This window comes from Solanum lycopersicum, chromosome 1 (genome assembly GCF_036512215.1).
Source record: "Solanum lycopersicum chromosome 1, SLM_r2.1".
NCBI lineage: Eukaryota > Viridiplantae > Streptophyta > Magnoliopsida > Solanales > Solanaceae > Solanum > Solanum lycopersicum.
Window position 1 is genome coordinate 93,360,531 of NC_090800.1, and position 24,060 is coordinate 93,384,590.

The 24,060-nt window shown below is 35.2% G+C and overlaps 1 protein-coding gene across 17 annotated transcripts in view; it reads right to left on the reverse strand.

The window, feature by feature from the left end:
• LOC101255441 (uncharacterized) overlaps window positions 1-24,060 on the reverse strand; it is a 52,489-nt gene that overhangs the window by 11,951 nt on the left and 16,478 nt on the right. The window contains exons 19-46 of one of the 17 annotated variants that reach the window (XM_069290471.1): window positions 23,800-23,997; window positions 12,231-15,627; window positions 12,054-12,146; window positions 11,885-11,980; window positions 11,530-11,578; window positions 11,302-11,382; window positions 10,580-10,631; window positions 10,423-10,470; window positions 10,188-10,258; window positions 9,877-10,082; window positions 9,659-9,786; window positions 9,465-9,559; window positions 7,089-7,283; window positions 6,844-6,999; window positions 6,696-6,767; window positions 6,365-6,436; window positions 6,060-6,218; window positions 5,905-5,967; window positions 4,679-4,719; window positions 4,264-4,389; window positions 3,356-3,426; window positions 3,055-3,138; window positions 1,796-1,879; window positions 1,117-1,548; window positions 898-1,015; window positions 702-796; window positions 366-436; window positions 79-276 (exon numbers count right to left, since the gene is read on the reverse strand). In XM_069290471.1, the coding sequence (XP_069146572.1) occupies window positions 5,914-5,967; window positions 6,060-6,218; window positions 6,365-6,436; window positions 6,696-6,767; window positions 6,844-6,876 (390 nt within the window). In that variant the 5' untranslated portion in view covers window positions 6,877-6,999; window positions 7,089-7,283; window positions 9,465-9,559; ... (9 more) ...; window positions 12,231-15,627; window positions 23,800-23,997 and the 3' untranslated portion in view covers window positions 79-276; window positions 366-436; window positions 702-796; ... (6 more) ...; window positions 4,679-4,719; window positions 5,905-5,913. The other 16 variants (XM_069290485.1, XM_069290487.1, XM_069290479.1 and 13 more) reach the window with 16 other exon arrangements.

Genomic DNA, 24,060 nt, shown 5'->3' on the forward strand with positions numbered 1-24,060 from the left:
ATCATTTAAAGTAAATAAATTATTAGGAAAATTCATGAGAAACCAAAAATGGATGATAATGCAAAGGACAAAATAGACCTGATCAGTTATATCAAGTACTGTGCTTGCCACAATCGGAATAAACTTATTGTCAACCTGTTGGAGAACTTTGGCACCCTCCGGGAAGTTTTTATTAATGGTATCAGGAACCAATGAATCGCCAAAAAAATGCAAGACGCCAGAAGTGACACTCAGTACAATATACTGATTATTAAAATTCTCAGTTCCAGCACTGTTCTGCATCTCAACAGGAAAAGGTAAAGTTCATCATCTTAACAAAATAGAGAAGAAGCAAAAACATCCAAGATATAGCTAAGGTACTCAACTGTAATCTTTGGAAGTCCCTCCATTTTATCCCAAAAATCTAAGGAACTTTGAATTTTTGTTGGTGCAAATTCTGAAAAATTGACTAAAGAAAAGGTCAGCCATGACAATATTATTACAAGATCAGAACACAAGCAAGATGGAATTTGAAAGAGACTATGTGGCATAGGAGTCTTAGAAAGAGACATTGTAATCTCTAATGCTTCCACGATTAATAAGAATGCAGCCTAAGATAATCTTGAAAAGTGGGTGAAAGAAATGAAGCTAATTAACTGAAACATGCACTAGGAAAATTCAGCTCTTATTCAGATCACGAACAAGTGGCAGGAATGGTTTACCTTCTTTTAACTCCCCATCGCGTGTACATGTGCACTCCCCTTGAGCTTGCAATTTGCTATTCCAGATGTTAATAAGTTCCCTTTTCACACTTGGCCTGAACAGAGAAACATCAGGTCGTGTTCATTACTGGCATATTTAATTAAGATATATCAGAAAGAGACCTAACAACCCTCCCAAGAAATTGGATAACGCTACCTTTCATCAGAGAAGAAACCGTCACCACAACTTGGGGTGGAAGATTGATCACATTGATGGGATGACTGCTGTGGAAGCTCTCAGCAGATAGCTTCTGCAGAATGATGCAGTCTACTAACTGCTATAGTTTCAGCACGAATGAAAAGAACATTAATTAGTTGCACCTGTTCACTGTCATCAATGATTAATAACACAAACAAGCACTCAAGAACAAATTACCAGGCATGAGTGGCACATCATGAACAGTCTTAATACTGTGATTTCCTGCTGCCTTTCTTGTAGACTCACTCGTGGCAAAGAACTTAATTCTTACCTTGGTAAAATGGAGGAACTGAATGAATTCTTCTACCCTCCTTCTTCCTTATAAGCTCATCCGTTTTACCTCGATTTCCAGCATCGATCCATTTATGTGAGTCCCTACCCACCCTAGAGAAGAGCATAGGTCATGGTATCAACTAATTCTTAAGATTCTCTTCACATCTCTTATCCATCAATTTGGGCCTGCATACCTTCACCGTGTATACATCGTGATAGCTTGAATGAACTATCACTTGCATTCAATTTTTAAGGGAACTCAGATGAATCCCTAACCCACTGAACAATAGTGGCAACAGAGAACGAGAAGCACGTAGACAAAACAGGTCATCCTCACTGCATGCAAATAAAAAAAAATCTAAGAAACCATACAGGAAATATCCTCAAGTTAACTGGTTTATCAAATATGGACCTTTCGATAACAACAATTTTGAAGAAGACACTGGGATGCACAAGGGTGATTCTCAGAAGAGACTCTTTGAGAGAATGCAAGACCCTCTTTGTGCCTCGGACAGAGTACAGCTTAAGAAATTATGTAGATCATATGTTTTACTTGTTTGAGTTTGAGGAAAACAAGAAGTACCTGGAGAGCATTTGTTTCCTTAAAACTGATTGGTTGTAAAAGCACTGGAAATAGTTCCCGTGAAACTCCTCTTGCATATTAGCACTAGATTAGGCATAGGCATTGCCAAAGAAGAAAATAACCATTAAAGTGGAAGATTCACATGACATTGTAAACTCTTGAGCATAATAAACCACTAAAGCAAAAGAATATCAATTACATTGTTGAATGTCAATCAAGAAACATCAAGAAGTCAAATTCTATAACATAAATCCCTAAAGAACACTTGAGACAATTAAAATACTATAGGCATCTTAAGAAAATCTTGAAATAGCAGTACGAAAATCCATCAAAAAAAGAAGAGAGGAAGCTTACTTTAAGATGAGGGCAACACACACACACACTGATCATCAAAAATAAATAATACCATCCAATCTTATAGCAACAGGCATTCAACTCATAATATTTTTCAATTTTTATTTATCCTTTCTAGATTGCAACTTGATAACGTATCTAAAGTTAATAAAATATACATTAATAAAAGGAAAAATGTACACAAATCTAAACTAATCCAGTCAAAAATTGTATCACTAACCTGATATTTTTCGAACATATAAAGTTTTTACTTAAATAATAACAGCGGAACTTGAAAAATATATATTTAAACTATTACGATAACATACTTAGTATAGTCTCATAAGTGGAATCTAGAAAAGATCTCATGATCAATATTAGTTTCATAAATCAAATCTACAATGGTTGGATATACGCAGATCTTATCCCAAAAAAATTCAATATTAGTGATTTAAATACGCAATCGAATGGCATTGGCATATTTGTGAAACTTGACAATGACATTGAGTATAGTAAACTGGAGTCAACAATGACAAAGAAAATAACTAGAGCAAAATATACAAGCATGTAGTGAATATAAGATGGTTACTAAAAATGTTAGGCACATGACAAAGCAATTGGAGAATATTAATGCACTATGCGTGTATATGTAGCTTTGTATAGGCTACATATTGAATAATTTTGAAATTGTGGATATGATTATAGGCTAAGTTGACATTTGTAAAGGACAATTTGCACAAAATATAGTGTCAAAACATTATAAGTTAGAACATACTGAAATTTAATATTTTTCTAAGTACATGGACTAAAAAATTACAAGGACTAAGGAATCTTTGTATTGTAACTCTAATAAAACGGATTAAACATAATCGGTAGAATCTGTAAAGAGTCTGTAAAGAGGGCGATGATATCAAAGCAAAACTCACCCTACCATTACAAGATAGAATCTGTAGTTCACCGTACAAATCCTGTGCCTTCAAATAGAACCTCTAATAAGAATGAAAACAGAACTGCATGAAGAATGATCCTGGAAGTCAATATGGATTGGATCGGGTATCCAGAGGAAGACTTTGGAACTTGAATAAAAACTCAACTTGGAATTTAAAATTCTGGGTTTACAAAAAGCCTTCCTTTAAGAACAAGGAATCCCAACTAGCTTTGCACATTTGATAATAATACTTTATATACAAGAACTCACAAAAAAAAATAAAAATGAAAGAAATAGACCGCTGAGATCACAAGCTCAAGGCTCTTGCGGGAGCCTCGTCTAATTCTTCTTTTGTTACTTCCTTCTTTTCCTGAAATAAATAGCCAACTTACTCAAGAAATTTACACTTTGCAATCCTTCTAGAGAGCATGGAAAATCTAGAGCAAATAGTTCTTTGATTCACACATTTCTTGGCCAAGATTTGGTATGTTCATACAAATACAACTGACGATCATAATAACGTTCCTGATAGGAAACAAAATACTTATATACAAAAAGAAAGATCATATGTGTGATGGAGGAGATAGATGACACAGTAATGATTTAGGTAATTACACATCTCATTATTTTGGTCCAGAAAAAAATCATATTTAATTTTCAAGTGTCTTTAGATCTTCTATTTTGATTATAGACAAAACATATAATATCAGCGCAAATCATTCACCTCTCAAATGCACACTCAATTGTTGAAGCATCAAGGTGAAAGAGAAATTTGATTATAATGGGCAAAACAAGCTTCTTAACAGTTTACACTTCTATAATGATACAACATGAGTTTCTGGAGGTTCAAATACCAGAGTTGGGTACTGGTGTGGGTAATATAATGATCAATACTCACACAATTCTCTCTCATTGAAGTGAAGAGAGAAACAAGTTTTCCTTTGGATGATAAAAAAAGAGAGAGCAAACTGTTCGTATCACTAAGTCGTCAAACATAACCTAAAGGTGACTACACATCGAAGGCAAATTATAATAAAACTAGCCAAATGGAACATCTAAACAGCTTGAATAATATTAGATTATTAAGGTCAATCCTAGACAAGGATTTCTATAATTGATAGGGACTACTTCTGCAGATACTCAGATATATACTATGACGGGTTGATGGCAAGTTGTCTAAAATGCTTATCTATGAAAAGAGACAGACCATTGTCATTGTTGACCCGTAAGAGGGGAAATATTCTCCAGCCCACTGCTACCACAAAGAACCTTTGCTCCACATCCAACTGTATCAGCTGTTCTAACTTCCGACAGCCTCTTCATCAAACAAGATCTATAAAATAAAAAAACCTACAACCATTTTAGTAGGGTCAATAAGAAGCTCCTAGTCCAAATACAGGAATAGCAAGAGTATAAGAAACAACAAATCAGAAAAAGTCGAAACATTTCACAGCCAATTCATAAATATAACCGGCTGCATCATCAAGCTGCAGCAATACTGAGCTGGATAACTTCCCTTCAAGTTTCAATATCAAGTTAAAACCCCTCTTTGTTTAACTCATTTAGCAAATAAGAAGATGCCATGAATCTGTAGTTGTTCCCTCTTTGTTTAACTTATTTACCAAATAAGAAGATGCCATGTATCTGTAGTCCTTGTCCTTGCCTGTCATCAGCAAAATGGAGTCAAGTCAAGTCAAATTGCACAAATGGATGGCGCAACAGAGGAGAGATGGCTTGCAGCATCAAATAATAATTAAGATTTTCTTCACTATGAAAAGTATACGTGACAAATCATCACCATTATAATAGAATCCAGAAGGACCTGAACTACTAAGTTCACCCGATCAAGTCCCCCACACTATAAATATCCTCCTTAGAACAAGCATTAAAATTGGGATCAAATTTTGCCGGATTTGGGAACAAGCAGTCCTCTTTTCAATATTATATATGGCAGGAATTCCAAAATCATATGTGAGAACAACTTCATGTTTAACAGAAGTTTCTATACCATTTTCAGGCTTTAGCAATGTTAAGGATTAACATCTTGAAACTTTGTCCCGAGCAAAGTATCTGGTGAAAGAGGAGATGGTTCTGGACCACAAAACGGCAGTCCAGAACCATAATTTTCAGTCTGTTTAAAGAGGTCCATAAGATGATCGTCTTCATCTAACATGACCTTGGTTAATGAAGATTTTTCTGAATCTCCTGAAAAATTTTGACCTCATTAGTCATACTACGCCCAAAATACACTCAAACATTAGACTAAAGGCCAAATACAAAGAATCTGTATAATCAAAAAAACAATCATTTTCTTTGGAAATAAATGCAAAAGAATCTGGTTAGCTACTGAAGTATGTCCTTAAACATGAATGATGTGATAAATAGTTTTCCAAATTAAGTTAAAAGCTATTTGAGTTTCAAGTCCTCATAATTCGAGAAGAGAGAACCTCTACCATTAACTTGCTACTGATGGTATTAGAACAAGAAAAATTCATTCCTAAGAAGTAACAATTCATAATTCACTTGCTATAATCAACCTAATTAAAACATACAATGAACCTTAAGAGACAATGCACACAAACGAAACTTGAAATCCTTAGACCCTCAAAAATCCTTCTTGCTGTCAACAAGATGGAGCACAGAACTGACAAAAACTGTGCTATTGATACCTCAGAATGAACTAACAACCCTGAGAAAAAGTGCTTGTCATGCTTTGTTTTCCATATCTAGGCAGGCATATAATCCTTCAGAGGAAGGAATATGAATGTTGAAGAGAATAAGATATAAGTATTGTAAAAGGTCTGAGAATGTAGGTGAGCAACCAATCCTGTATTAACAACTACAGTACCTTTCTCTTTCAAAGACTGATTTGCAAATGGTTCGCATGTACTTGCACTTTTTGAATGTATCCCTAAAAGAATCAATCGTTAAAAAAATGCATTTATAAGGAATTCACAAGAACCAAAAATGGCCATCATGGACTATGCAGAGACCAGAACAGACCTGATTAATTATAGGAAGTGTGGTGCCCGCCACAATTGAAATAAACTTCTTATCAACCTGTTGGAGAACTTTGGCAGTTTTTATCAATGGTATCAGGAACCAATGAATCACCAACAAAATGCAAGACGCCAGAAGTGACATTGAGCACAGTATCTCATACTGAAAAGGGCAAAAAAGTCCAGTTCTTAAGATTCCTGTTCAAGTTCTGCTCTGCATCACATACTGAAAAGGGTAAAAGTCCATCATCTTAGAAGGAGAGAGAAGAAGTTGCAAAAACATCTGAGATATAGCTAAGGTAACTCAACTGTAATCTCTGGACGGAAGTCTCTCCATTCTGTCCCACAATTAAGAAACTTCGAGCTTTTGTGGTTCAAATTCTGAAATTTTGAATAAAAAATGTCAGTCATGACTCATGTCAATTCTATAATAAGATCAGTACATAAGCAAGATGGTTGAAAGAGACTATGGGTCCTAGGGAACTTAAAAAGACACATGGTGATCTCTAATGCTTTTATGATTGAATGCAGTCTGGGATAATCTTGAAAAAATGGGTGAAAGAAATGACACTAATTAACTGCAACATGCACTAGAAAAATTTAGCTCTTATTCAGGTCAGGAACAAATGGCAGGAATTACCTTCTTTCGACTCCCCATCGTGTGAAGTTGTGCACTCCCCTCAAGCTTGTACTTTATTATTCCAAATGCTAACTAGTTTCATTAGAAACACCAGGTCGTGTGGGTTACTAAAATATCTGATTGAGATAATATCAGAAAGAGAACTAACCCTTCCAAGAACGTTGATAACATGACCTTTCATCAGAGAATACACCGTCACCACAACTTGGGGTGGAGGATTTACCAAATTGATGGAATGACTGCTGTGGAAACTCCAAGCAGATAGCTTCTGCAAAATGATGCAGTCTCCTTACAGCTCTAGTTTCTGCACGATGGAAACGAACATTAATTAGTTGCCCACATTTCCTGTCATCATTGATCATTAATACAAACAAGCACTCAAGGACAAATTACCTGGCATGAGTGGCACATAACGAACAGTCTTGATACTTTTATTTGCTGCTGCTGTTCTTGAAGACTAGCTTGTGGCAAAGAATTTCTTGCCCGAGGAGCTGAAATGACTTCTTCTACTCTTCTCCATCATTATAATCTCATCTGTTTTACCTTGATTTCCAGCATGAATCCATTTATGCGAGTCCCCATCCCATCCTAGAGGAGAGCATAGCTTGTGGTATCAAAATAATAATTAAGATTTTCTTCACTATGAGAATGTATATGTGACAAATCATCACCATTATAATAGAATTCAGAAGGATCTGAACTATTAACGTCACCCGATCAAGTCCCCTACACTGTACATATCATCTGTAGAACTAGCACTAAAATTGAGATCAAACTTCGCAAGTTTTAGGAACAAGCAGTCCTCTTTTCCATATTATTTATGGCAGGAATTCCAAAATTATACGTGATAACAACTTCATATTTAACAGAAGTTTCTATACCATTTTCAACAATGTTTAGGATTAACACCTTAAACTTGGTCCCGATCTGAGCAAAGCATCTGGTGACGGAGGAGATGGTTCTGGACTACAAAACGGCAGGCCAGATTCATATTTTTCCGTCTGTTTAAAAAGGTCCATAAGATGACCGTCTTCAACTAAAATGACCTTGATTAATGAAGATTTTATCTCCTAACAAAGTTTGACCACATTAGTTAGACTAACGCCCGCCCGAAATACACAGAACCTGTATTATCAAGAAAACAACCATTTTCTTGTGAAACACATGCAAAAGAATCTTGTTAGATACTGGAGTATTTCCTTAAACATGAATGATGTTATAAATAGTTTTCCAAATTCTGTTGGAAGCTATTTGAGTTTCAAGTACTCATAATTCAAAAAAGAGAGAACCTCTACCATTGACTTGTATGGTATTAGAACAAAAAAAGCTCCTCCCTTGGAAGTCACAATTCATAATTCACTTGCTATAAATCAACCCAATTTAAAACATAAAATGGCCCTTAGGAGACGATGCACACAACGAAACTTGAAAGCCTTAAACCATCAAAAATCCTTCTTGCTGTCAACAAGATGGAGCACAGAACTGATAAAACCTGTGCTATTGATACCTCAGAATGGACTAACTACCCTGAGAAAAAGTGCTGTCATGTTTTGTCTTCCACATTTAGACAGGCATATATCCTTCAGTGGAACATGAATGTAGAAGGAATAAGATATAAAGTATTGTAAAAGGTCTGAGAATGTAGGTGAACAACTAATCCTATATTAACAACTACAATACCTTTCTCTTTTAAAGACTGATATGCAAATGGTTTACATTTACTTAGAGAATGTTACCGAAAGAAGAGTAACAGATGTTGGCTGCTTGTGACTCAGATTTAAGGTAACTGCTTTAACCAAAACATACAACTTCATGCTCAGAGTTAGGTTTAAATTTGATGAATGTTGCAAAATTCAGTGCAATGGAATTTCTGGTAAATGACAATTTTATCATGTTCCATAGACACCCACATAAGTCATGAGGATATTAATAATGAACAATTAAATACCGCCAACCAAATGATGAATTAGTTTTGTTGCGCTTATTTTTTCTTATGTGGCTAACTGACAGCTACATATTTATGCAGATGTTACTTTTTCTTACGCGGCCAAATAATGTTATATTATTTATGCAGAAGTCTATGCTGAGATTTATATTTGCTAATGAGTCCAACCAAACAATCCCTAAGAGGAACAATTGCTTAAAGTAAGTGCATTTTAAAGAAATTTATGAAAAACCAAGACTGATCATATGGACTATGCAAAGGCCATATAGACATTATCAGTCATAAGTGTTGTGTTCCCACAATCAGAATAAACTTCTTATCAACCTGTTGGGGGAACTTTGGCACCCTCCAGACAGTTTTTATCAATTGTATCAGTAACCAATGAATCGCCAACAAAATGCAAGACACCAGAAGTGACATTGAGTATAGTATCCAGATTCTTAGGATTCTCTGTTCCAGAACCACTCTGCATCTCATACTCGAGGAGCGGCCCGTTGGTTCACCAAAGCCCGACCCAGTGTCGGACATTCTCCAAAAGGTAAAGGTTCTATCATCTTGTCCATATAGTCAAGGTACTCAACTGTAGTCTTTGGACGGAAGTCCCTCCATTTTGTCCCAGAATCTAAGGAACTTTGAATAAACATAAGCAAGATATAATTTGAAAGAGACTCTGTGGCCTAAGAGACTTAGAAAGAGACATAATCTGAAATGCTTTAATGATTAATAAGAATGCAATCTAAGATAATTTTGGAAAGTGGATGAAAGAAATGAAGCTCATTAACTAAAACATGCACAAGAAAATTCAGCTCTTATCAACAGTTTACCTTCTTTTAACTCCCCATCGCGTGTACTTGTGCAATCCACTTGAATTTGTAATATTCTATTCCAGATGTTAACAAATTTCAATTTAACACTTGGCCTGAAGAGAAAAATATCAGGTCGTGTGAGTTACTAAAATATTTGATTGAGATAATATCAGAAAGAGACCCCACCCTCTCAAGAAATTTGATAGCATTACCTTTCATTAGAGAACACACCCTTACCACATTTCGGGTGGAAGATTGAGCACATTGATGGAATGAGTGAGTGGAAGCTCCCAGCAGATAGCTTCTGTAGAATGATGTAGTCCCCTTGCAGCTCTAGATTCTGCACGATGGAAAAGAACATTAATTAGTTGCTCATATTTTCTGTCATAGTTGATTATTAACACAAAAAACGCACTCGAGGAGAAATTACCTGGCATATAAGCACATCATGAACAATTTAAATATTGTTATTTCCTGCTGCCGTTCTTGAAGACTCACTTGTGGCAAAGAACTTCTTCTTGTCTTGGTAAAATGGAGGAGCTGAATGGCTTCTTCTACTCTTTCTTCTTCCTTATAAGCTCATCTATTTTACCTCGATTTCCAGCATCAATCCATTTGTGCGAGTCCCCATCCACCCTAGAAGAGAGCATAGCTCGTGGTGGCAAATAATTTTAAGATTCTCTTCATCATGAGAAAGCATATGTGTCAAATCATATCTATCATAATAGAATTCAGAAGGACCTGAACTATAAACATCCCACGGATCCAGTCCCCTATACCGGCCATGCCAGTTTGCCCAATTACAAGTAAAACTGCAAAACAAAAAAATTGAAGAACACCCGTAAAAAGATACTAACAAACACAAACCGTCAAACAACCTATCAGTTGAGGAACGCATGCAGCCGTATAGACTACGACAACCATTCCAAGTTACGAACATAATCGTTGTCAGTCCAATATTTTGCAAAATGATTACCATATCATTCTCTCCTCAGCATCTGTCCATCTCGTGAGACACCAGATCCTTCAAAAGAAAGTACCAACTTCAGGTGATGAAGCAAAATAATAAATTGAGCAGAATTTTATACATATCTAAATGCATTTAGATCAACGTCAAAGAAACTAATAGATACCATTGTCATCCACCTTAACAATTCAGGTCCCAATGTCAACAGCAACAGATACCTGGTTGAAAATGGAAACTGGGTTAAAGTTCAACTTAGGAGTACACAAATTATAAGAACAACGAACATAAAAAGAGCAGTCCTACAAGGGGAGTAAATCTCATGGAGAAAACAAAGTGCTGTTATAAGAATATTCATTTGTTAAAAAAAAAATGCTTTGATACTAGAATCGAGCATCATACTAAGAGGAGAAGAAGAATATCAATTTTCATATAAAGCATATCCCCTTGTAATCAGAGGTAGCAAAAATAGAAACATACGAATCCATTGAAGAGCCTCACTGACATTAACAAAATCAGAAAACATAAAAAACATAAAACACGCCCACTCTCTTACATGACACAATTTACAACTTATAAGAAACAATTAAAATCAGAAAGTCTAGAGCATGTTTATTTCAAAGATGAAAATAAGTCTAGACCATGTAAAAGAAAATGACCACTGAGGGTGTTCTGTCCAATCGAGTGTCTTCATTCAAAATACTACAAATCATTTCTTATAATTAAACTACTTATTTTTTAAGAATTGTAACAGTGGAGCCTTCAACAAGAAAAACTCCACATTTTCCCATTCAATGGCTTCATAATTCAGTTATAATTAAACCAAAAACAACAACAAGAGTATCTATCATGATTTATGATTTCATGATTCAATTATATAAAAAGGTTCACCTCTATGTGACTATCACTTTTATCTTTGACAATGAAAGGAAGGCCAGCATCTTCAAATTGCTGCACCATATCAGGATCCACCTACGTAGCACAGGATAAGTTTTTAGCATACGTCCCTTACTAAAGAAAATCACATCCTATGGTCTACATATAATTATTAAACCAGTCCACCTAGATGTGCAATAGTTACACCACAGTTCCAAATTTAAAGGAAAAAAAGTGTTGAACCTCATATATATGATGGTGCCTCTCATCTGCAAAGCTCCAATTGCCAAATCTGAGAAAAGATATAATTAAGCCAGTTGGTAATATCAATGGGAAAAATCCTCCAGAATGGCTTCACAAACTTATCAACAAGCATGCCCAATGTATGCAAAAGCAGTCTATTAAGAATTTCAAGAAACCAGAGAGAAAAGGCAAAGAACCATATCATTTTAAAAAATACTTGGTCAGAAATCAAAAAGTCAATAAACAAAAGTGTAGAAAGACGACTTATCACATCTCTTTATCCATCAATTTGGGGCTCAGTGTAAACATCGAAACCTTACAGTTATCCTGAAAGTTAGAATGCACCAACACTTACATTCAATTTGTTAAGGAAACTCAGATGAATTCCAAATCCACTAGACAACAGCGGCAAGGAGAAGGAGAAGCACATGTGCAAAGCAGGTCATCCTCACTGCATGCAAATGAACAAAATCTAAGGAACTAGAGAGGAAATCCTTAAGTTAGATGGCGTATTGAAAACGAACCTTTCAATATCAACAATTTTGAAGGAGACACTGCGATGCGCAAGGGAGATTCTTAGCAGAGACTCTATCAGAGAATGCAAGACCCTACTTGGACTTCAAGATTATACATGCAGACCAAAAGATCAATCAGATCAGAATACAGTTTAGAAGTAAAGTATGTAAAGCAATATCTTTTACTTGTTTGATTTTGAGAAAACTAGAAGAACTTGGAATGCATTTGCTTCCTTTGAACTTCTAAGTTGTAAAATACATCACGAACAATTACTGCAAAAAAAGAAACCCTAGAAATCTCCTTTAATAGCAGGCAGCAGTTAACTCAATTATCAAGTAGGCTTATACAAAATCACCTACTATACCAACATCTTGTCTATAATCACCAATTCCAAGGTACAAAACACTTGCCATCCGGTTAACAATGGCCAGATAAGACTTCAAGGACCAGGTTAGTAGTTCTATACCTATCCTAGTGTCAACTACTTACTATAACTCAAAAGAATTTTACCTTCAAAACCTTACAATATCTATTAGGCCTCCCATGAGATTTGGTAACAATTCCAGAAAAGAAATATCAGAAATAGAGCTCAGAACCAACTAGTCACCACAAGATATTCTTGAGAAACACATCAAAATAGCTTCATCAGATTAACACAATCAGTATCAGTGGTGCCAACAATGAGAGTTAAATACTGCACATAACTATGCTGAATTGATTGCATATCTACCATGGAACAAAAACGAACAAGTGACATGTTTTTCTTTTTTTGTGGCTATTAGTCAAACCAATCCTAGTGTCAACTACTTACTATAACTCAAAAGAATTTTACCTTTAAAACCTTACAATATCTATTAGGCCTCCGATGAGATTTGGTAACAATTCCAGCAAAGAAATATGTAGATATGGTACAACAAATTAGGGGCAGAATTTGACCAGCCCTTTTAACATATAGCATGTCGTTGAAGTCAATAGGTTCCTATCCAGTTCATAGCAGAATGTCTACAGAATCAAACAATGTAATCAGTTGAAACAAAATCCAGTAATCCTAAAAAGTGCAACAGTTCTCAAGTTTGATCTAGTCCATGGTCTGCAGTCAAAAACTAACAGAAACCAGATGCAGTCCTCTGGTTACTTGTGCTCCCACTTCATCCACTTATCAAAGAAATATAAGAATTTTGTCACTTCCTCAGAGCCTATTTTAGCTTTTCCCTAATACCCTCGTTCTAATTAATGGTATTTCGTAAAACTTTTGAAACATTAGCGTAGGTGTTAAATGTCAAATGAATTTTGTTACACCAAAAGAATAGAAAAGATACTAACTCAGTAACTCCAACATGAAGGAGTTAAGTTGATTCAACCTTCTGACAGAAAGGATACATAAAGAAGTACTAAAATCAAAGTTAGGCTACAATTTTCCGTTTTTTAGAAATAATCAAAAGTCAAAAAGTCCAGACCATGTAAAGGAAAGGGGCGGTGAGGGGGTTTTAAGTCTACAATTGAGTGTCTTCATTCAAAATACTACAAATCACTAACTTACTTATAATTAAACTACTTTTTCTTTTATTAAGTTGCGCAGTGGGGAGCCTTCAAGAACAACTTCACGTCTTTTTTCAATTCCAATTTTCCAAGAGGAAGCAGGGGACATTAGGGCAAAACAAGTTCTTGAACATCCTTAACATGCATTGACAGGATGACAACATATCTTGCTTTTAAAAAAAGATTCTTGAATTTTCTTGAAAAAGCCAACAAATTCTTAAAATTTTCTTGAATTCCAACATGCAAAATCGAGTTCTTTGGAAGAATATCAAGATAATGAGTAGAGTACCAATGGATAGATAGATCAATTGATTTAGGGTTAGGGTTTTGATCGGACATCGTCACTTGAACCATCAAGAACACCAACAAGTTCAATGAACTTTTCTAAAAAATTAAACGCAAAATAGAGTTGTTGAATTCGAATATGCCGAATGCCAATGAATCATGATAGATTTGCCGATAGCCGCCGGTAGCGTAAAAGTTCCGGCGGTCGAAGTATTGAGTTCTAAAATGGACACTAGGTTCTCTGTTTTATAGTTTTAGAACCAGATAATACACGCGGCAGAAAAATAGAACGCGGAAAAATAACTACTTAATAAAAAATATATTACTTTTTTGTAAACTATTTTATTCTAGTAATTATTTTTTATATTATTTGTAATAGGAAGAATTATTCATTGAATGTGAAATTTGTTCTCTCCCTTTCGTATTAAGTTAATATTTTTATTTTTTAATTAAATTCCCTTTGATATTAAGTTAATATTTTTATTTTTTAAATTTATTTAATTTTTAAGACTATTTAAGATAGTTATTTCAATTTTATCCTTCAATAATTAATATTGAAATTAGTGATTAATTATTATTTAGTTATTTTAATTATAAATTTGACAATAATTAATGCCGTTTACTTCTCCTTTTTCTTAAGAAGAGAAATTTAAGCTTCTTTCTAATCGAAAAAAAAAACAATTTTACTTTCATTTAAAAGCAATTTTAAAAATTTGTCAAATATTTAATTTTTCAAACAAAAATATTTTTTTCTATAAAAAAAAAAACATGTTGAGTATCCCAACAACAATGTCAAACACTAAGAGGCTCTTAGCCCAACCCAATTTTTTGTTGTTTTCATTTTTCTGCAAATAAACTTCAAAAATAAATAAAAATCTTGTCCAATCAAAGTGTGTAGTAATTTGTTTATTGCCCTAAGTTTTTAAATAATCAAAAAGATATTAATAATGTTACTTCAAATTTTTTAAAGTTCGAAAAAAGGAAGTTAAAAAAAATGATACACATACCAAATATTAGCCTAAGTCAAAGTAGAATCCACAATGTTGAGTGTGTGAAACACGGCCAAAGATAATCTGTAATACTTTGCAAATGAACTAAAACATTCATATTTTTATATATTTCTGCAGCAGTATAATGTTATGTTTTTTTTGTTGTATTGAGGTCTTGAGGATAACGTAGACTTTAGCTCTTGAGAAGCTCCAATTCCCCTGTTATAAATAAATGAAATCATGCAAAGAAATTTCTGAATTCTCAAAAATCAGTTGGCGGTCTGAACAGCTAAAAAAGTGTGGTGTATGTCTTTTTGATATCAGCTACTGAAAAATTACATTCAACATTTGGGAGTAGGACAAATAGCCCCCCTCTATCTAAGTTTCAGTAATGTGTATTCAACTATACAAACTACAAAGTTTAGTTAGTTCTTTACAAAATTGTGTTAAGGAAAAGCATCAGAAGCTACTCAAGCGAGAAGTAAGATTAATGAACACATCCTCACTACACGGAATTGTTACACCGCCCATTGGATGATCAAAGTCAAAACTCTTCCTCGGCTTGACTAAGCAAGTCTTGGAATAAAGGTTGTCTCAAGAATGAAATGGGGATCATAAATCTCTTCTTTTGCTTCTCCCCAACATAAACAGCAAAATGGCCCTTTGGAACGTCTCCAAATGTACAAGTCTTCTTGATTATACGGATTTCCATGGTTGTTTAGTTCAATATAGATGAAGAAATAAGGATTGGAAGAATTAGTAAGGAAATCTGAAAGCAGAGAAAGGTTTGTATCATTTCAAGTTTTAGTGAGAGCTGTTATGTGTTTATATAGGCTAATCTCAAGTTGTAGAATTCTACAGATGTGCATTGAATAGACATTATGTGGGCACCAGCTAAAGACAGTAGCACCTGAAGTATCACATGGTATTGCCTTCCAACTCATTGCCATAATACTATTAATGCAAACTCTCATGTGTCCACTTATATCAAAACTATAACAAAAAACAAAATCAATCATATAGAAGATTCAACTGGTAGAGAGGCATTTTTTGTACTGTTGATTGACTATAGCACATGGTTTTGCTACTCAACTCATTGTCATTGCTCTTCAATATCAGCAGTCCCTACACCCCAGTGTTTTTTAGGACAAGAGAGAGAACTGAAGATTTTTAGAAATCAATTTGCTAACATTGAGTCATTGTCAACAGCAGGATTTTATGAGTTTGATCAGAATGATAATAACAGGTAAAATTTACTACCATCTGACCATTTGCTAAGTCCCTCAAGCTAAGTCATTATGTAGGATCAACTTTCCTGATTAAAATAAACCAACCCATTTCAATAGATTTTTTCTAAATATTTCCAAATAGTAGAGAATACGATATATTCTTTACTGGCTATCTCTGTCCATGTATGCAAATCTCCATTAAATTATAAGTCAGTCAACACCTTATTATTGCTAGAAATTCGAGTTCATATCCAAAAGTACAGATACTATTTCTTATGAAGAGTTCCTAAAGTGTAATTATCATTTTTACCAATTGAATGAGGTACGCCACTTAAGAGGACTAGATTGTAGTTCTTTCTGATTACCAAACCATTACAGTTGAGCAAACAATTTCTACTGCAATAAATTGATTACATCAATGTATGGAAGTAAAAAGTTTCATTACTTCAATTTCTTTTGAAGTAGAAAAATGTATACTAGTCTAGCTATTGTTTCTTCCAACTCTCAACTGTACACAGTGGAGTTCCTGGCTTACTACAACTATACAAAATTGTGTGACGAAAAAAAATGGTGACTAGTTTCCTTCTCACTTCCTCAATCGAGATGTGAGATCCATGAACAAATCCTCACTGCAGGGAATAGTAACACCGCCCATTGGATGTTCAAAGCCAAATTCATCCTCGGCTTGACTAAGCAAGTCTTGAAACAAAGGTTCGCTCAAGAATGATATCGGAATTACAAATCTCTTTTTCTGCATCTCTCCAACATACACAGCAAAATGGCCCTTGGGAATATCTCTAGTTGCGGAAGACCTCTTGATCATACGGAGAATAGCCATGATCTCTTAGTTTTAGTATAGATGAGAAAAAAAGGACTGTTAAGGGAACTCAAAAGCAGAGAAAACTTTGATGTTTACTGAGTGTTGTGGTGGTAGATACCTCTTTGGATATGTTTATATAGGAAATGGCAACTCATATTGATGTGAATCGAATAGGAATTTGTGGTCACCAGCAGAAGACAATGGCACTCAAGTATCACATGCTCTTGCCTTCCAAGTATTGAATTGTGGTATTAGTTGAAGAACAATAGGCCCTACCTTTTCTGAAAACTTGGAAAGAAGCATTATTCATTACATAATTTCTAAGAAGTGATGAGAAGTCATAAACCTCTTGATATGTGATGAAGAGCCATTTGGATTGGGCTGCACATGGTCATGCCTTTCAACTAGTTGACATGATTGATTCTTTTAGCATATATAAGTTCAAGTAAAATAGGTCCTACACATTTATTTCCAACAAAGGATCTCTAAGAATCAAATCCATAAATATTACTGGTAGCTTATGATGATTTCTAGAAATAAAACATACCCCAGATGCAAACTTTGTATCCAATTATATAAAAGATATACGAGATAAGAAGTCAAAAATATGAAAGATTTCACTGGTTGACACTGTTAGTTGACAATAGCACATGAAGTATCACATTGTCTTGTTCCCCAACTCATTGTCTAATATACATGATCTTAGCGATCAGATTGGTAAATTTACTGCTCTTGAATAGCAGCAGACCCCAATGTTTTGACAAGATAGCGAACATACATCAAATCGATAAATTTACTGCAATAGCTGACAACTTGTAGGATCAACACTCCCGATTAGACTAACCTGTGTTATTTCAATAGATTTTGGAAAGTGTTCTCAAATATTTGTGGGCTTTCAACATGTCTGTGTTTGCAAATCTCCATAAATTTATGAGTCGGTCAAAACCTTACTATATATTGGCAGAAATTTGAGTCCATCCATATTCGAGAAAAGTATAAATATGGAATACACATTTTTAAGAGTTGATCAATTTACATCCAGTTCTATTGGATTCAGTCGAACTGAGTACTTTCACATTGCTGCAGAATGGCAGATCTAGTACATGTTGAGTTATACTTCATTGTATGATGGACACTACCATGTTTATTTTAACTTCATTTTGAACCACAAAGTATAATTCTTACCAATGGAATGAGTTGTGGCACTTTAGAAGACTGGATTCTGACAAAAAACGAGGGTAGAGCAAAAAAATTCTATTGCAATGAATTGTTACATCAATATATGTATAGAATGAAACCATGTAAGTAAAAAGTTTCATTACTTCAATTTCTTTTGAAGTAGAAAAATGTGTCCTTAGTGTAACTAGTGTTTCTTCTAACTCTCAACTGTACACAGTTTCTATCCTGACTTACTACAACTACACAAAATTGTGTAATTAAAAAAATGGGGACTGGTTCCCTTCTCACTTCCGCAATATAGATGTGAGATTGATGAACAAATCTTCGCTGCAGGGAATAGTCACACCACCCATTGGATGGTCGAAGCCAAATTCTTCCTCAGATTGACTAAGCAAGTCTTGAAATAAAGGTTCGCTCAAGAATGATATCGGGATCACAAATCTCTTTTTCTGCATCTCCCCAACATACACAGCAAAATGGCCCTTGGGAATATCTCTGGTTGCGGAAGACTTCTTGATCATACGAAGAATAGCCATGATCTCTAGTTTTAGTATAGGTGAGAAAAAAAGAAGGATTGTAAGGTTACCAAAAAGCACAGAAAGCTTTGATGTTTGCTGAGTATTGTGGTGGTAGATACCTCTTTAGATATGTTTATATAGGAAATGGCAACTCATATTGATGTGTGTTGAATAGGAATGTGTGCATACCAGCAGAAGACAATGGCACTGTCGTATCACATGCTCTTGCCTTCCAAGTATTGAAAACTTGTGGTGTTAGCTAAATAACAATAGGCCCTACCTTATTTTGGAACTTGGGAAGAGCCATTTGGATTGGACATCAGTAGAAGACAATGATATATTAGTAATCACTTGGGCCTGCCTTCCAGCTAGTTGACATGATTAATTGCTTTAGCATATAAGATCAAGTTCAATAGGTCCTACATATATTTTCCTATAGGGAACAAAGGATCTCTAAGAATCAAATCCATAAATATTGCTGGTAGCTTATGAGGATATCTAGGAATTAACCATACCCCATGCAAACTTTGTGTCCACTTGTATAAAAAGGATAAGAGATAAAAGTTGGCTTATTAAAATTCAGAGCCAGTTAGTCAAAATCAGAGAATCAAATAGAAACAGAGGGTTATATATGCAAGAACAATCCATTGGTTAAATAGTTGGCTCCCTAAGTACATAATCTTGTTTGCTATCTTTTACAAATACATTGGTTTCTTCATAAACAAAGATAAATAAGTTGGGATCTTCCTCCATAAATAACTTCCCATCTCTACATCCCAAACACAACCATTAGTACTTTTTTAGTAGCATTAAGCTCTCAAATTTGTATGCACCAGCTTGGAGGGAGTGTTTCAATAGAATAAGTATTTCCTACTTAAAATAGGAATAGGAATAAGAATAGGATTCCTAGTCAGAAAAGGACTCTAATATAGTGTCTATAAATAGGGTCTCAATGTAAAATTTAGATACACAATTCAATAATATTTTTTCACCATATATTTCTCACAAGGGTGACAACAAGACCAAGTTTTTCCACAGATCAGCAAATGCTCATAGAAGATATAACAATATTGATGAATTTATGGTGGATGGGGAAGCAACCCAAAAACCAGATGTTATAAAGAAGGAGATTGAGAGGTCTATTAAAGAATATATACTGAAACTGAGACATGGAGGCCAGCTGGAGGATGCAGGGCAGACCACAGAGCACAGAGTTTCTATTGAAGACAATCATTCTATGAAAGCTAGATATACAAAAGCTTATGACCACCTCAATAGGATTTGGAGGTAGATGGGTAAGATGGATGAAGTTCTGCATAAGCACAGTCAAATTCTCTGTCCTTATCAATCAATGACTCCCCTACAGGTGAGCCTTCTACTCACAGAGAGGCCTAAGGCAAGGAGACCCATTATCTCCTTTTCATCATTGCCACGAGATGTCTTAATGATATGTTGAGAGTTGCTCAAGGAATAGCTGGTTGAAGGGATTCAAAGCTGCACACAGGGAAGGCTCAAACTTGGAGTTACTCATTTGCTTTGCAGTATGCTGATGATACATTGATCTTTTGTGAGGCTAATAAGGACCAACTCATGATTCTCAAGGTCATTTTTGTTATTTTTGAAGCAGTCCCACGATTACATTCAACTGGAATAAGAGCTTCATATAACCAGTTAATGAGGTTCCTAACCTAACCTAATTGGCTGGGGTCCTTGGTGGAAGTATTGGGAAGCTACCAACTGTCTACTTGGGCATGCCTCTGGGTGATCAGAACAGGTCTATAGATATATGGAATTGCGTGGTAAAGAAGTGCAAGAAGAGGTTGGTAAACTGGAAAAGTCAATATCTCTCCTTAGGAGGAAGACTAGCACTAATCAAAAGTGTTTTGGACTCTATGCCTACCTATATGATGTCCCTCTTCCCTATCCCTGATGGGGTCATTGAGAGATTGGATGTTCTAAGAAGAAACTTAGTGAAACCAAGAAGTTCCACTTGGTGAAATGGGATGCACTGATTGGAAGTAAACAAAAAGGGGTGTGGGGGTAAGGAACTTAAAAACTCAGAACCAATGTCTTATGATGAAATGGCTCTGGATATTTGCTTCTAGGGAGTCAGCTCTCTGGAAAGAAGTTATCCAGCTGAAGTATGAAATGGCAGATCATTGGACCACCAGAATGGTCACCGATACTTATGGGATCAACCTTTGGAGATCCATCAGAAACCTGTGGCCAAAGCTTAGAGAAAATTGCAGCATAAGAACAGAAGATGGCAGGAAGGTACTTTTCTAGGAATACAAGTGGTTACATCAAGCCCCCCTAAGGGACACCTTCAATGATATTTACACCCTAAACCAACAACAAAGGACCACTGTGGATGAAGTCTGGTCAAATCAGGGATGGAATTTGAGCTTTAGAAGACCTTTTAATGACAAGGAGATTTTGAGGTTAGTTGAGTTCTACAGCAATTGGAGCAATTCAAAGGAACCTCCACTGACCAAGATAGATTGGAGTGGGAGGGCCACAGTCAAGGTAATTTCAGTATGAAAGGGGCCTATAAAAAATTTAACCCCAATAATTATCAGATTGTGGGGGGCCTAGGAAGCTTATATGGAAAGTCAAAATTCCTTATAAAATTTCCTGCTTCACTTGGCTTGTGGCCAAACAAGCTGTTTTAACCCAAGAAAACCTCATGAAAAGGGGGATACATCTAAGTCCAAGGTGTTTTTTTGGGAAGAGAAGGCTGAGACTGTAACCCACCTTTTTATACACTACAGGATTACCCGTCAACTATGGGAAATATTCCTAAGTAAGAAGGGCCTGAATTGGGTAATGCCAAGGAAAATAGATCAGACTTTGAAGATCTGGAGCAGTTATGCTAGCATGTCAGACCATAAGGATAGGTGGAAAATTGTACCAGCTTGAATTTTGTGGGCTGCTTTGCGATGAAATTGAAGTGATTAGTTTTGTTTCACTTTTGGTGTAAACAGGAGTATAGGGAATATCTAGAATCAATTAAAGATGCCTTAGGATTATTGTAATTTTTTGTTAAAAGGGTTGAAGTTCTTCTAGATACTCCCCTCCTCAACTGTAATTATGAAACCTGTAACTTGTCGTGGCAGGTTTCTGTTTTTGGGGAAATAGAATACAAGTCGTTACCTTCTCAAAAAAAAAAAGTATAAACATGGAGTACATATTATTAAGAATTAATCAATTTACATCCAGTTCTATTGGACTGAGTTTAACTCAGTACTTTCACATTGCTGCAGAATGGCAGATCTAGTACATCTTGAGTTACACTTCATTGTATGATGGACACTACCATGTGTGTTTTAACTTCATTTTGACCACAAAGTATAATTCTTACCAACGGAATGAGTTGTGGCACTTTAGAAGAGTTGTGGCACTTTAGAAGGCTAGATTCTGACTAAAAATCGATGAGAGTTGAGCAAAAAGTTTCTATTGCAATGAATTATTTACATCGATGTATGGCATAGAATGAAACCATGTAAGTAAAAAGTTTCATTACTTCAATTTCTTTTGAAGTAGAAAAATGTGTCCATAGTCTAACTAGTGTTTCTTCAAAACTATGAACTGTACAGTGTCTATCCTGGCTTACTACAACTATACAAAATTGTGTAATTAAAAAAATGGGGACTGGTTTTCTTCTCACTTCCGCAATCGAGATGTGAGATCGATGAACAAATCCTCACAGCATGGAATAGTCACACCACCCATTGGATGGTCGAAGCCAAATTCTTCCTCAGATTGACTAAGCAAGTCTTGAAATAAAGGTTCGCTCAAGAATGATATCGGGATCACAAATCTCTTTTTCTGCATCTCCCCAACATACACAGCAAAATGACCCTTGGGAATATCTCTAGTTGCAGAAGACTTCTTGATCATACGAAGAATAGCCATGATCACTTAGTTTTAGTATAGGTGAAAAAAAAAAGAAGGATTGTAAGGTTACCAAAAAGCAGAGAAAGCTTTGATGTTTGCTGAGTGTTGTGGTGGTAGATACCTCATTAGATATGTTTATATAGGAAATGGCAACTCATGTATAATGTGTGGGTACCAGCAGAAGACAATGGCACTGTAGTATCAGATGCTCTTGCCTTCCAAGTATTGAAAACTATGTGGTGTTAGTTAAAGAACAATAGGCCCTACCTTAATTTGAAACTTGGAAAGAGCCATTTGGATTGGACATCAGTACAAGACAATGATATATTAGTAATCACATGGTCCTGCCCTCCAGCTAGTTGCAATGATTAATTACTTTGGCATATATAAGTTCAAGTTCAATATGTCCTACATATATTTTCCTATAGGGAACAAATGATCTCTAAGAATCAAATCCATAAATATTGCTGGTAGCTTATGAGGATATCTAGGAATTAACCATACCCCAGATGCAAACTTTGTGCCCACTTATATAAAAAGAATAGGAGATAACAGGGGGAATATTAGAAGAACAATCCATTGATTAATAGTTGGCTCCCTAAGTACATAATCATTTTTTTTTTGGCAACTAATGTGAGTATTACCATAACCAACAAACACAAAGTAACAAATACACCTAAAAAAGAACCTAATCACATAACCACCTTCTAGGAAGGGTGTGATGAGAAAATAGGCATCCAAAATAAAGCTAATTACAAATAAGCCTCTGAATCAAACTGCTACAGCTACGACCTTTTCTCCCTATTTTTAATAGATCTAATCTTTCCACAATATCCTTCTTAATCTTCTGTAACACAACTGTTCCAGTTTGAACACTCATGTGCTTGAATGTAGTCCAGTTCCTAGCCTTCCAAGTAAATAATCTTGTTTGTTATCTTTTACAAGTACATTGGTTTCTTCATAAACGAAGATAAATAAGTTGGGATCTTCCTCCATAAACAGCATCCCATCTCTATATCCCAAACACAACTATTAGTACTTTTTTAGTAGCATTAAGCTCTCAAATTTCTTCAAGAAAACATACAAAAGTGGACATCAGGAAATCAAACAACTTAATCACAAGCTGCAGTTTTGAAGCAAATTATGAATTCAAATTTGGGTATGCTGAGATTTATATTTGCTAATGAGTCCAACCAACGACCCGACCCCTAAGAGAAACAATCATTTAAAGTAAATGAATTATAAGGAAAATTCATGAGAAACCAAAAATGGATGATAATGCAAAGGACGAAATAGACCTGATCAGTTATATCAAGTGCTGTGCTTGCCACAATCGGAATAAACTTATTGTCAACCTGTTGGAGAACTTTGGCACCCTCCGGGAAGTTTTTATTAATGGTATCAGGAACCAATGAATCGCCAAAAAAATGCAAGACGCCAGAAGTGACACTGAGTACAATATACTGATTATTAAAATTCTCAGTTCCAGCACTGTTCTGCATCTCAATAGGAAAAGGTAAAGTTCATCATCTTAACAAAATAGAGAAGAAGCAAAAACA